Consider the following 14,593-nt stretch of genomic DNA (forward strand, 5'->3'; position numbering starts at 1 on the left):
ATAACAATACAGTATATTGGTATATATCTTTTCTTAATATAATGCATGATATTGTTTGTTTACATTGAACTAGGCCCTGTGGTTTCCCTGTCTGTTACTCAAATCTGATTGGACAAGAGACACATCACTCCAGGAAAGGGGAGGAGCCTACAGAAGTCTATAGTGAACTTGTCATGGAAGGATGTAACAACAGGAAATACGTTAAATGGGCTCACACACCTGCTGTCTACCCACACACAAAAACAATGTAAAAAACCACATGCAAGCTAACACATAAACCTACTGACTTGGTTTTGGGTTTACTGTCACTCACACCACAGCCAGGATTAGTTTAGTATTAGTACTGTAATAAATATTAACAATACCAATTCTTACCTTGCATCTCCATTCATTTCCTTTCCTAGGCCTGGAAGAAGCGCTGGTTCATCCTTCGCAGCGGTCGAATGAGTGGCGATCCTGATGTATTGGAGTATTATAAGAATGACCACTCCAAGAAGCCTATCCGGGTGATTGACCTGCACTGCTGTGAACAGGTGGACGCTGGACTCACTTTTAAAAGGAAAGAATTTCAGGACAGTTTTGTGTTTGACATCAAAACCTCAGACCGCACCTTCTACCTGGTGGCCGAGACCGAGGAGGAGATGAACAAGTGGGTCCGCTCCATCTGTCAGCTGTGTGGATTCAACCAGTCTGATGATAACCACGGTAGGGCATCTGGCTTTCTTGTTTCTTGTTCTTGTTCTCTATAGTGTCCTAAATTGTCTGTTCAAGTGTGGCCAAAAAGCAGAAATAGAGTTGTTCTGGCACATTAATAGATGTAAAATAGACATAGTTACAATTTATACATGGGAAAAGCAAAGATTTTTATTGTCCATCTGTCAGCTGTGGGAATTCAATCAGTCTGATGATAACAATGGTAGAGCATCTGGCTTTCTTTGTTTCTGTTTTTAGGCTATAATTGAACAGGTAATTTAGGAACATTGCAGAGTTGTTCTAACACAGTAATACATATAGAATAGACAAACAGAGTTACAATTTATACATTGGAAAAGCAAAGATTTTTATTGTCCATCTGTCCGCTGTGTGGATTCAACCAGTCTGATGATAGTCACTGTAGGGCATCTGGTTTCTCTTTTTAAACCACATTTGAACAGACAGTAAAAGAACAGGACCAAGTTGTTCAGAGGACAGCAATGACATTAGAAGAGACAATACAATTTATGCATGAGAAAACCAAAGATTTTTTCAACAAGGCTGATAATAACCACAGTAGGGCATCTGGCTTTCTTTGATCCTCTGCATATGCCACAATTGAACATACAATAATGGAACTGTACCAAATTGTTCTGAGCCATTAATACTGTGGATATAGAGGAGACAGTGCAAATTATACTTGAGATAATCAAAAATGTTTATTGTCCATCTGTCAGATATGTGGATTAGTCTGGTGCTAACCACTGTAGGGCATCTGGCTTTTTTTCTTTTTCTTTTTATGTCACAAATGAACAGACAGTAAAAGAACAGCACCAAGTTGTTGAAAAACAACAAATTTACTGTCAGTTGATGATGCGATTTGGACATTGTGTAATATGACCGCTGTGCCCAAAGTACACAGTGACTAAGGATGATATTGATCAAGGAGATGGACAGATGAGGCGTGTTGTCAGGACTTGCACACTTTTTTTTTTTTTCATTTATAAATGGAAAGTCTTTGTTTTTTTTTATCTCATTAACTTAGTCTGATAGGGCACAACCTATCCTAATTACTGTATTCTTTGGCAAATAGTCTGCTGTATGCCTCGGTAAATAGAACATATAGAAAGGCTCATGAGAAAATGTATATGCACAATTATCATTGTTCATTCAAGTCTATGATACCATATACAAAGATATTATTTTGCCTCATTTTAAAACTGACCTGGTAAACAGAGTGTTTCTTCCTTCATGTTGGTATTATTACTGTCCATATTGTGCTCTCGCTTAGGCCATCTGGCAGCCGTTAACTGTAGTGCACTTGGTTGATCATCTGTAACATGTGTCCAGGTGTACAGAAAGCAGCTGGTCACACCATAATAATTTCAGTCACATCCCTGTGGGATCCCCCTGGTCTGGTCAAAGTAATCATCGGGCTTGCGTCAGAAGTTAACTCTCTGCGTTACAGAGCCAACAGGGTGTGACTATAAGGGCTAGTATTACGTATGAGGTGGGTCTGTGTCAGGACAGCTGCTGTAGTAATTGCAGTTCTCTTAGAGTAAATATGGGATCTGTCTTATTTGCTTGAGATACTCTTTTGTTTGCTTTGTCCATGTTTAGTTCCTGTTTCCAAGCAGTTTTCTCTAAGTATGAATGTGTCCTCTGGGACTGCACTGTGACACACACTGCTCCTGACAGGTTGTGCCTGCAGCACTGAAGGATGGGTCATATGTTTAGGTCAAATTTCCCTATGGGGACAATAAAATTACTTTAACTTGTTCTAGTCTGTTTACTTATAAACCACATCAAAACTGGAACTAAACCCAAAACTAAACCTGGGCCAGACCAGGACTTGCCTCCAATAAAGGCTACCAGTGATCACCAGCAGTATTTTCAGTGAAAGAAAGCAAGAATCCAGATAGACACATACACATACAATATTTGTGGACCAGAGTGAGAATAATGGTTGCTTGGAGTGACTTTCCCTTGTCTCTGTTCTTGTTTGGTGAAATGATGAAGTCATTTGACTCATCAAATGAACTGTAGTTCGTCATCCCAGTGTTAACTCAGAAAGAACCCTTTCTCCCTGGAGCTTTTTTGACACAGTTGTGGAGTGTTCACGTCAGCTCAGAGGCTTTTCCAGGGAAGCTGTTGATATTACTGCATTATCTTTATGTTTACTAGGCTTGTTGCATCTTAACTTATCTCTGGTCATTTATTCAGCCTTGTGACTTATACACGAAGCTTGTGACTGCCCAATGCTACGGTTTGTGCATCAGAGAAATGGCTGGTCTTTGCACGGTATACCACCTTTGTATTTTATTTATTTCATTACCTGGAAATAAATAGCCAAAATTATTCTGACTTAGTTTATTTGTTTTTTTATTGCTTGCTGTGGGCTTCTGTGAAAAATTTGAAACTGAAACTCTCTTGAAACGCAACTAACCTCATCTCTTTATATTGTGGTGTTGATGCGTGCATCACTGTTTGTCATGCTAGTTTATGCAGGTGTATTAGAACCACAAGTTGTGAGCAGGAGTTTACTGCAGATAGCTGATTGCACACTTTTCAGAGAAAACATATTTTCTTAGATTTTCCTTGGCCCACAGCTACAGAAGTGAGTCAGTGTGTCATATAACGGACTGGGAATCCCCTTTTTGAGAAAAACAAACCTGCTGGAAAAACAATACTAGTTCCTTGTTGGAAAAATGTGACTGTTTACTAAGTGATTCCAGTGTGGTCAAATATTTCTTTTCATTCACTGACCTGTTCACTGACCTGTTCACTAACCTGTTGTGCACACTCAAGTGATACAGCATGTGTTTGTTTGACTACAATAAGACCCAGAGCTTCAGTCAACAACAAAGTTAGCTGACATAAATAGACAAATTAAACAGTCTATGGATGATAGATATAGAGCTAATTACACCTGGACATCTGCTCCAATTTGTCTAAACATGTTTGGTATTTTATGTTATATTGTAGTGTCAATGGCATTATGTTCATTGGTCTGCTTTTTCTTGTTTTGCAGCACATGCACTTGTGCATATTCTCTTCTCAAAGTGCCCTTCATGTGCATTGATTTTAGTTGAAATAATGAGACAGTGGCAGTTGGAGGTCGGGTTTCTGCTGCCACATCTCTGACAGAGCTTTCTGGAGCTGCATCTGCTGCGTTCACATACTCGGATTGCATTTCTACTATTGCCTAACAATACATTAGTACAATTGATCAGTTTCGCCATAGCCCACTATTAATAGCTTTTATGTGTGCACAATTCATCATAATCAAAAATGCAATTTGGATTGACTGAATTTATTTAAGTAATAGAATGTCCTCTGCCAACAACAAAATATCGTTTTAACCACGTGGGGCTTTACAAACATGCTGAAATGTATGATTTTTGTAAAATCCTACTCCTAGTTGTGTTTAAAATGTACACTGTGAACTGAATCCTGGTTTAACTAAATCAATTACAAATCAAAAAATCACCATACTTGTCAGAACAGTTAAAAGATATGCAATTTTGTGTTTTATTTGAGCTGCTTGCAAACTTAGCATGTTACATACTTAATTTTTATTTGCAGTTGATATCTCCTCTGTGCCTATGTTGTGAATGGCCTTGTGTGTGGTGTGTCTGTAGCAGGCAGACCCACCCCCAAGCCCTGTTTAATGAATGGAACATGGTCTGGTCAATCGCAGGCTTTGTTGAGCTCTCTGCGGCTGTTTGAACTCTAAGCTGGGATAAAGGGATGAGGTTCAGAGCTGTCAACACGCCTCTCTACATATACTTTTATTCTGTCGACTCAAGAACAGATCCACAGCTATCTTGTTTTACTATACAATACTAAATCAAGAACGCTGTCATCCCAATGATAATGAAAAAAGTGTCTTTTTATGGTACTACTATTAAAATTTTTACTACTTGTAGTAGTATTATTAGTTTTAGTGATCTGTGGGTGTATTTCAGACATAGTTTTCAAACATAAAAGCACTGACTAACAATATAAAGCATGCTCCCATGTGTGATAATGGATCAATGGACAGATCCGCCCCCTTCCGATTTTTCTAACTTAACTTTTTAAAGATTTTATCTTGCTCTCTTTCTAAGAATGAGGAAGCTTTAGAATTTCCTGTGGTTAGAAAAAAGGAATAATACATCATGACCTCACATTTAGATATATATATATATATATATATATATATATATATATATATATATATATATATATATATATATATATATATATATATATATATATATATATATATATATATATATATATATATATATATATATATATAAATTAGTTTTGTTGAGTTTTGAATTTTTGGGGGAATGTTAATTTAGTTCAATGATAATTGCGATTATTCAGATCATGACAGTTGTAAGAACTGAATAATTTATTTTGAGAAACAAAGTTAATTCATTTCAATTCAATCCAAAATAGTAAGCCTAAATTTTTTCTGACTGTTTATGCTGCATTAACTTTATCATTCATAAATTTTGATACAACTGGTCACATTGGTAATGTATTAGACAATGGGAATGAAAGAAATTAAGAATTTTATTGTTTGGTCAGTAATAGTGAATGATTGTGATGTCTCCTCTCACAATAATACAAAGTGTATAGTAGTCTTACAGCATATGGCTCGTTTCCAGTTGTGTTAAATAGTATATGACACATAAAACGATCTGCTTCTAAGACATTTTACTAGTTGCTGAATCATGAATATTATAAATCATATGCTATAAAGATCTCGAGCCTTCATCCTGTCTACCTTTGTATGAGAAACCTCCCCTCACTTCTTCTACTTCTATAAGCCATAAATTATACAACTAAATCTTATGCATTTATCTTGTGGTGCCCAACATGAATGACTAATGTATTCCCCCTTATTTCCGGTGGGATACATGGAACATTTTATTGCTCTGAATGGAACTGATATGATCCCATAAAATCACATAGATAAATCATTTTGTCATATCAGATCATGTATTTCCTCTCTCCGTTGCTTTATATAGGGAGGGACAACATTTTGAAATTCCTCTCCCGTGTCCTCCTCTCTGTTGCGTGGTTACAATATTTATGGAATGAGGTCAGGCAATTGAAAATGAACTCCTAGGACTTAGGACCAAACTGTGGAGGATATGTATTGGACCGGCCCCTCCTTGAGTAGACTGGGGCTTTTAGGTGATTGATCCAGGGTTGTGTTTTGAGGCAGATTGATGTGGTGCAGTGGTGGAGTGAGTGGGGGTGCCTGGGAGTGGTCACATGATGCAGGAGAGCCAGACCAGGCGCAGGGCAGTAATGTGATCAGGGAAGTGTGTCTGCTTGGTTTGGTCCAGACAGATAGGTTCAAACGTCACTGGCTTCATTCAAACTATATTCACTGGAAACCACATTCAGAAATCTATAATTACTGCAGCAAAATCATATGCATATGCAACATGTCTGGAGTTGTGTTTTGCTTCATTCACACTTGTTTAACACACAAACTCTGCTCATTTGGGCTGAGTTCTTCTCTGTTCTACCTTGGAAGAGCTCCACTGTGTTTTTAACTCCACACACCTAGAATAATTTCTGCCCTGAAATTGTCAATCTCATTGAACAAAAGAAACAAAAAGATAGCTCTTAACTTAACTTGAAAACTACCACTTCATGACAACACAAGGTGGAGCATTCTGAGCTTTAGAGATGTAGACAGTCTAATAATAAAGGATTACAAGAACATGTGTAAATGAAACGGAACACTCAACAATAACTCAAAGTACACATAGATGTCACTATCTAACTGTAGTGTTACGACTGTTGAAGCTTCACGATTTCTTTATTTTTCAAATTATTCCCACTATAAGCAACTACAGTGAAATCCTTAAGTTATTTTGATTTACAATGTCTAATAAATCATCATTCCTCTGTTATGTCACTAGTTCTATGCAGTCAAACTTTCTTAATGAAAAAATATGAATGCGCTTTTTAAGAGCATAGAATTGCTTGTTTGTGAAATTCTCATGATTACTAGCACTGTTTCTGATCTAAATCATCACTATAATCCCTTCCTCCCTTAGACTTTTCAGTTATGTTTTTTTCAGTGGCATAGTGACACAGTGGCACCTCACAGCAAGAAAGTCCTGGGTTCAATTTCCACATAGACCTTTCTATGAGTACTCTGCTCTACCTATGTCTGTGTGTCCTTTGACTACTCTGGTTTGTCCTCACACCACTGAAAAGCATTGGGTTATACTGGCCTATAGTAGCAACAAAGACGCAAATTTTATTTTTATGTACTTATATGTAATACACAAGGAAAGTACACTACATTTACAGATAAAAGGACATTTTAATCACTGGGACTTTTTGGTGGCAATGCTTTTTTCAAATTGATCATAACTTGAGATATGTGTTTTGCGTTACTTTATCTAATGAAACATCGTTGTGTCCTCTGTATAGATGGTTAGAACATATTTTATCTGTATACGAAAATGCAATCTCCTTTATCAGAGAAGACATCAGAGAAATTGCCTTTTTAGTGCAGAGGAAGGCAAGTGGGAGTGGCCTGTCACATGTCTGATAATTGATAATTGTGCACCTTATTCATGTTATCAACTGTCAAAAACACAAATTATACTATTTTGGGGTTTCCATGTTTAGCCTCATAATTAAATGGATCAATGCTTTTTTCTGTTTTCAGTGTGATTTGAGATTTGATTATTGTATGTCCCGGTCTAATTCAGGGTGCATTGGGAGGAAATGAGCTGTCCACAAAGATGTTCTTGTCCTCCGTAACCCTGCACAGTCTAAATCTGGCGTCTGTGAAACCAGCCACCCCATTCTATTAGATTACATCCACAGAGCAGATGAGACTGTAGGTGATGTATTATGGAGGATAATTGGAAAATTGCTCATGAATTCAGTAGTTCTTTGACCCAGAAAAATAAATGACGGAGGGTCTTTTAACGCACCGCTTTTCAGCTCTGATTTGTGTTAGAGCAATGTCATGGGAAGAGCTCTTTGAACCGACCTGTGTATGTGACCTCGAAGCACCCCACCCTGGTTCAAATAAAGGCCAACCATACTCACGCTTAATATAGCATAGCAACAAATTGTTTATTAAGAATAATTCAGGTTTAAGTACTAGGGTTGGGAGTTAGGGGATTTGGTAGTTTCTCAGCCTGACTCATTTTGAATATATTTGTGCATTATGTATTAAATTAGTTATTATTAAGTGTTACCTAAATATCAAATAAATATGGAATAATTATTAAGATTTGTTGGTTAAATAAAAATATTAAACTAAACAGGCTACTGGTGCAGAATTAAATAGTATTATATTAATTATATAGGTACAGAATTAGTCAAGTTTATTGGAATATACAAAATGGAGAAAGGCAGTATACAAAAAAGTAGAACACAAGGAGAACCCTGCTCTTTTTTCTATTCTTGTACTGTGGTGGAGTTGATGTAATTGCATCCCAGTGGGAGCATACATCATCAGAGCCATTAGTGTCAGTGATGAGGCTTGTAGCTCGTTCCATCAGCAGACTGGACTGGCCATCGCTCACAGCTCTCCATCTGACAGTCAGGGCTGCTGCTGATCACTCATCATTTGGGACATGTACAAAATAACATTAGGCTAATATCAGCTTTAATGGTCCTAAATTACATAAAATTTACTCTTGTGAGCTTTAGTAATGTTGTTCCCTTCCAAAAACACACCTGGTATTTTGTTTTTTTCACATGTATTTAATCCTTTAGTAAGTAAGTTTAGTAATCCTGCATTATTCGTCAGTCTACATTTCCAAAGCTGAAAATGCTCTGTTCCACTTTGTGATGTCATCAAATGGTGGTTATCAAATTAACAGCCATGTTTTACCTTTTATTCGATAGAGATTGGCAATTCCAGGGCTGAAATCATCCAAATGATTCTAGTGAAGTTGTATGGAGTTTAAAAACACAGTAGAGTATTTCCTGTATTACATCATGAGATCACAAGAGTGTTTTCTGTTTGAGAGAAGAACTCGGCCTTAATATGCAGGGTTTGGGTGTTAAATGTGTGAATGAAACAAAACACAACTCCAAGTATGTTTGTGATAAGGAAACAGCATAACATAAATCAAAACATAGCGTAATATGGGCCTTTTAGTGCTTCACTCTACACAGCACTGAAGCAGCCTCTTGTTTTCCTATGCAGCTGTCCTCTTTGTGGGAGGAGCCTGTATCACTGCACAACAGATCAATATATCTACCCATGTTAGCAGAGCTGTGCTCTCTAGTGCAGGGGAAAGCTTTTTACACAGCTCTTTGGGAGGATGCAGATGATGTCTAACTGGCTCTGGGACATTGGGAGTGCTCAGAACAATGGTATTACTGAGGCTGACTGGGGGAGTCCCTGTCCCCATGGGCCCATAGCCTGGTCATCTCACTGATACAGCACACACGGGCAAACCCTACAGGCATGGAAGTGACCTCATTTCACTAACTGGACTCACAGTGCCCAACGTCCACTCACACTAACTTTTTACAACTGATCTACTAACCAGGCTACAGATATAAGGATACATTGGCAATAATGTGATATTGCATTATTAAAAGTTTCATTATACCATCCTTAACTAAGCCTCTTAAAATGCATGAGTGATACATTAAATTTACAAAAGTCTGCTCCATTTCAGAGTAATAAATATGAGGAAATTAGATTTATTAAATACAAAAAATAGATCAATAGATATTGCGTTAATAAACCATCACAGCCTTAGGTAAAACTACAATGATGCTATTCTGAGCAATATTGTGTCAGTATTTGTCATCTTTCAAAGGGTTGTTTTTTTTCTAAGAAGCACCAGAGTCGGTGGATTTGCAAAGGGATGTGTTTCCTTTCAAAACAGGAAGGTAAAGGAGGTCATGTCCTAAAACTGGTCAACTAAACGGTCACTATCTGAAGAGGCATCACTTGCTGTGTCGGGGTGTCTTCAACTGACAATTTTAGAAACAGATACTGAGTTTATGGTTAGGTACAATATGCATCTCCATTACAAATGCATTTAGTACCTTAAAACCAATTATGAATGAAGATGTTATTTATGAATTGTTAAAGGACCTGCTTTACAGCCTGATAATAATATAGTACTCTAATAGTAAGCAGCAGATGACTGGTGGACTTGTTTTTCCCATCCTCTGCTGCAGTACACTCGGGTCGATGGAGCAGTGGGCGCCTACGCTCTCCTCCCACACCCCTCCGCACTCCTCCTCAGTCTGGACCGCTGCCCAGTTTATTTGCACTATCCCAATCTTGAGTTTGTCTGCTCTTTGTAGTTTTCCAATACAGATATCAAAGCCCTGATTGCTCCCATAGTGAAATACATGTTCAATAGAGTGAAATCAAAGAAAGCACAGTGACCCTGACTCAAGAAGGATTTTGAACCACATGCACCTTTTAGCCCAAAAGCAGAGGATGCTGTTTAGTCTCCTCCCTGGAGACTCATATCCCTCTGCCATATTGATCTGAGAGCAGAGTGAAAGCTGTGGAATACTAGAGAGCTCAAGCCAAGGTCAGGAAAGGTTTGAAATCTTAGATCAACTATAATTTCTCATAAAATAGAGCGGATTTGTGGAAAGGAGTGTGCTGTTGAATTAAGAGTCTGAGATTTTGTCTTATATATTTGTTGTTTGCAGATTCCAGGCTTCATCACATCTCGCGCTCTGTGGGAGCAGAGGCCCCGGGGCCCTTAGCCCCTGTGTCAGGGGACCGTAAGTCTGTGCCCATCCACTCAAGCCAGCCACTGCTCTTCACCTTTGATGTGCCTGCGCGCCCTCTGTCCAACAGCGCCCCCCAGGACTACCTCCTCCTGCACCAGTGCATCAGCAGGAAGACAGAGAGTGCACGGTAACATCACAGGCCCGCGTGTCCTGTCCCCGCTTCCTCTTATCTTTAATACAGGTCAACATCCACGTTGGGCCGTTTCCTCAGCCAAGACCCTATGGTCCAGTCATGGGCTCCGGAAAATCGGATTCACACAGTCCGTGGAATTTTACTGACATAGAATTTATTACATTCATTTTAGTTGATAAGTAAAATATATGTTCATGGGTTTAAAACCACATTGCATTAGAACATTAAGTAAGTCAATAATACAACCATATAAATCTGACAATACTTAACAAGTTTGTAATTAAGTATTAGTAATTTATCTGAAAAGATAAAAGTAAATTCAAGTGGACATCATGTTACAGTTGCTACAATAAAAAGCTAAGTAATGTAATACTTAAAATACCATACATTCTTAAGTGTGTGTAACAGTAAGGTACAGTGAATTTGTGAATTTTAGTCTGGACCATAGACTGTATAAAGAAGTGGCTTAAGGGAGTTTGATGTCACCTACAGCGTTTGGCTCCAGTCAAACGAAGCTCAGTTATAGGAAGAAATTTGGAGCCGAGTTCCTTATTAGAAATAGGAATTTATTTACGAACAAAATAGCAAAATAAATACACCAGGATCATATAGAGCAGGTCAGTATGAACATTTTAAGACCAGAATCATGATCTTAAGCCTCACTGCAGCAGTTACAGAGAGGGGGACAATTTTTCAGTGTAAGGTCTATTGGAGCCGGAGTCAATGGAGTTGGAAGCGCCACTATGGTCGCTTCCCATTTAGCTAGTGGGTTAGTTATGTCCATTTATATATACAGTCTATGGTCTGGACCAAACCAAAGATAAAAGCTGATCTATAAAGCTTAGTTTGTAGTGGAGGAGGATGTACCTGTATTAAATGTTTCTATCAGGATTCAGCTCAACTCCTATAGCCACTGCTCGGTCCACAGTCCTCAGGCTGCTTTAGTAATGATGCCATCCAGCAGATAACGGCACAGTAGATGATCAATGAGCTTGTCCCTGTAATTCATCACTCCTATAGGTTTAGACTGGCCCCCAATATGGCTGCCCTCAGCTACATGATTTGCACATAAATCTGCTGCATAGAACCTTGGCAGTGTACAGCCAATAAGAACACTCTATCCTTCTCTTCAGCTTTAAGTAGATATCTGTCACTCTCCCAGAAGCCCCTCTCCTATTACTGTTAATTAAGATAATCCTCTAATCCAAGTGCCAGTCATTTTAGAGGCTGTGGAAATTTGATGGACATTGGTGTGAAACAATGTATGGATGCTATATTGATTGATTAATATCTGAAAGAAACAGGAGAACTGATGAAATTCTGTGTGCCATTTGACACAGAAAAGAGCAAACCATTACATCAATACTATCGGCATTACAGTGCTATATTAGCCATTTAAATGATCTAGATTTACAGTGTGATGTATTTGATGCGTAGAATATAAAATTCTACATTTTTCTTAAGAAAATGGCTCATTAGAGATGGCTTATCTTTCGCTGACTATTTTGGATCATTGCACATCTAAGTGGATCTGATGTTATAAAATGTAGAATTGCTGTGGTTGCCACTCAAGGTCATGTCCTACAAAGGAATCACAAGAAATGAGGCATGTCCCGAGGGTACTGTACTGAGACTGACAAACTGTGGGAAAGTCACAGGCCTAGAATAAGTGCCACTTTCTGACAATATGTGAACAGGCAACTGCAGGCTTCAAAAACCTTAATTAGTACTAAAGTCAGACGCTACACTGGAATTGTGGCGTTGTTTTTCCTATTAGCGTCTCTCAACGTTAAGCCTGTGTGAAGGTCCACAGTGCCCCCTTGTGGATAATACAATTATTGTAACTAGTGTCACGTATACATTACTATACCTTCACGTAATTTCCGTAATTTTTCCATCTCTTTAGAATATGTACCTTTTTGTCACTACACATACATCTATTATTGATAAATTTATGTTTACATTTGAATTTTGTACATTTAAAAATTGACTCTTGTGAGCTGTTAGAATGTTGTTACCTCTTCAAAATCATACCTGGTTGTGTTTTGTTTCATTCACACATGTTTGAGTTATTAGTCTGTCTGTATCTCTAAAGATCAAAATGCTCTGTTACACCTTGTGATGATATGAAGCGGGAGTTTTCAAGTTAACAGCTACCCTTTACTTTTAGTTCAAGAGAGTTTTGTAATTCCAGGGCTGAAATCATCCAGATGATTCTAGTGACGGTGTATGGAGTTTAAAAACATAGTGGAGCTCTTCCTTCATTTCCTCATGACATCACAAGGTGGAACAGAGTGAATTCAGCCAAATATGTATGTTTTGTGTGTTAAACATATGTCAATAAAACAAAACACAACTCCAGGTATGTTTGTGATGATAAAACAGCATAATATATGCTTTTTATTCAGTTTTTATAATACCTTAATTGTCTTGTATTGACATTTGTCTCCACTTTTGCAGGAGTGCCAGTTTCTCTCAGAGTATGCGCCACAACAGTAATGTGTTCATGGGCAGTGACACCGCGGTGCAGAAGTTGTCCCATGGCTTCTCCCACTGTCTGAATGGGATGGGAGGCCAGCTGCACGGGTTCTACAGCCTCCCCAAACCAGGCAAACATCATCCACTCCCAGACTCCCCTCAGGAGGCCTGCTACGTCCTACCGCGTGGCTACAGCTCTGAAGCCCCTCTCCATAGTAACTTTAGCGAGCCCGACCTGGAGAATGAAGAGGTGTACACTTTCCAAACTCCATGCAACACACTGGCCACTCTGCACAGTAACGAACGCGCAAATGACAACTATGACCTCCCCACCACGCCTGGATCCTTCTACCAGATCCCTCGAACATTTGATAAGAATCATAACGCCTTAACGCCGTCCAGCTCCGAATCGTCATGTGCTCCTCCTCCCAGGCCCCCCAAACCGAGCCAGGGGTCCGAAGTGCCCTGGGGCAGTCCGCAGTCTGTTGGAAGCCATAATGGAGATGTGCCGTGTGCAGTGTCCGTCATCCCCCGCAGGAACACTCTACCAGCTGTGGAGAACATCCGGCTACATAGAGGTACAGCTTGTCCAGAACAACACATCTTCTACAAATAATGCTTATTTTTTTACCAAAGACAAGATGTGCCCGTTGACCAGCAGGGGGTTTGGGTAGTTTGGGTATTATGTCTGATTTTATGAACGGAAGAAGGGAACAGTTTACTAATACCTATACTATCAAACTGTAAGAAGAGTACAAAACATGCATATTTAAATAGAGGTAATGAGATTCATCTTAATAATAATGCATTAGTCTTATATAGTGCTTTACCAGATACGTTGAAAGTTGCCTTACATGTTCCTGCATTATTCATTCCATACTCATAGTGCTGGTAAGCTACTCTTGTAGTGTGCTATTGTACAGCTGTTCTGAGGAAGACCAACTGCAAGGCTGCCGGTTTGTGCCATCGGCGCCTCCTACCACCAGGTACCACCAAGAGCACAGTGCCCCACTGTGGCATATGGTGTTCCTAGCACTCATCCAAGTACTAACCAGACCCAACCCTGCTTAGCTCTTGAGATCAGACAAGATCATGTCTGTTCACATTCTGTTCACAAGATCATTTGTTCACATTTTTCAACATATGCCTGGATAGAAGAGCTATAATTGTAGAGGTAAAATGCTGCAATAAAACTACTCTCCAAAGTACAATGTATTCCAGTGTTATGAAACTAAACATAACTCATTACTGCCCACCTGTGCCATTGTCTAGTGCTGCTGTGGTGACTTTGCACTTCTCTCCCTCTGTCCCTTGTTTTACTGATTTATGGCTCACAGCTGAACTGAAACAAAGGAGCCAGTTGGGCAGACAGTGTTCTGTTGAGGCACTAATGAGACTCAACCCATGCAAAGTGCTGCAGCGGCATGCTTCATTCCAGACAGATAAGCAATTAAAAACTTTCTCATAGACACAATACGTGACCCATTTGTGTTTGGGGTTTTGCTGCGCTCATCCCTGGGTTTCACACAC

At 39.0% G+C, this 14,593-nt stretch overlaps 1 protein-coding gene and 1 long non-coding RNA gene across 5 annotated transcripts in view; one reads left to right on the plus strand and one right to left on the minus strand.

Moving 5' to 3' along the window:
* LOC129407213 (uncharacterized) overlaps positions 1-2,178 on the minus strand; it is a 36,787-nt gene extending 34,609 nt beyond the window's left edge. For both annotated transcript variants that reach the window (XR_008631454.1, XR_008631453.1), the window contains exons 1-2: positions 1,919-2,178; positions 376-1,131 (exon numbers count right to left, since the gene is read on the minus strand). This is a non-coding gene — a long non-coding RNA (uncharacterized LOC129407213). The remainder of the gene's footprint in view (positions 1-375; positions 1,132-1,918) is intronic.
* The window catches only part of gab2 (GRB2-associated binding protein 2), a 30,329-nt gene that overhangs the window by 11,942 nt on the left and 3,794 nt on the right, over positions 1-14,593 (plus strand). For 2 of the 3 annotated variants that reach the window (XM_055147723.1, XM_055147722.1), the window contains exons 2-4: positions 405-705; positions 10,369-10,579; positions 13,046-13,641. In XM_055147723.1, coding sequence (XP_055003698.1) covers positions 405-705; positions 10,369-10,579; positions 13,046-13,641 — 1,108 coding nt within the window. Of the gene's footprint in view, positions 1-184; positions 248-404; positions 706-10,368; positions 10,580-13,045; positions 13,642-14,593 lie in introns of those variants that run through there. The other variant, XM_055147724.1, reaches the window with a different exon arrangement.

The sequence above is a fragment of the Boleophthalmus pectinirostris genome, unplaced genomic scaffold (assembly GCF_026225935.1).
Source record: "Boleophthalmus pectinirostris isolate CB_2022bp ecotype Guang Dong unplaced genomic scaffold, ASM2622593v1 HiC_scaffold_9, whole genome shotgun sequence".
In the NCBI taxonomy this organism is placed as follows: domain Eukaryota; kingdom Metazoa; phylum Chordata; class Actinopteri; order Gobiiformes; family Gobiidae; genus Boleophthalmus; species Boleophthalmus pectinirostris.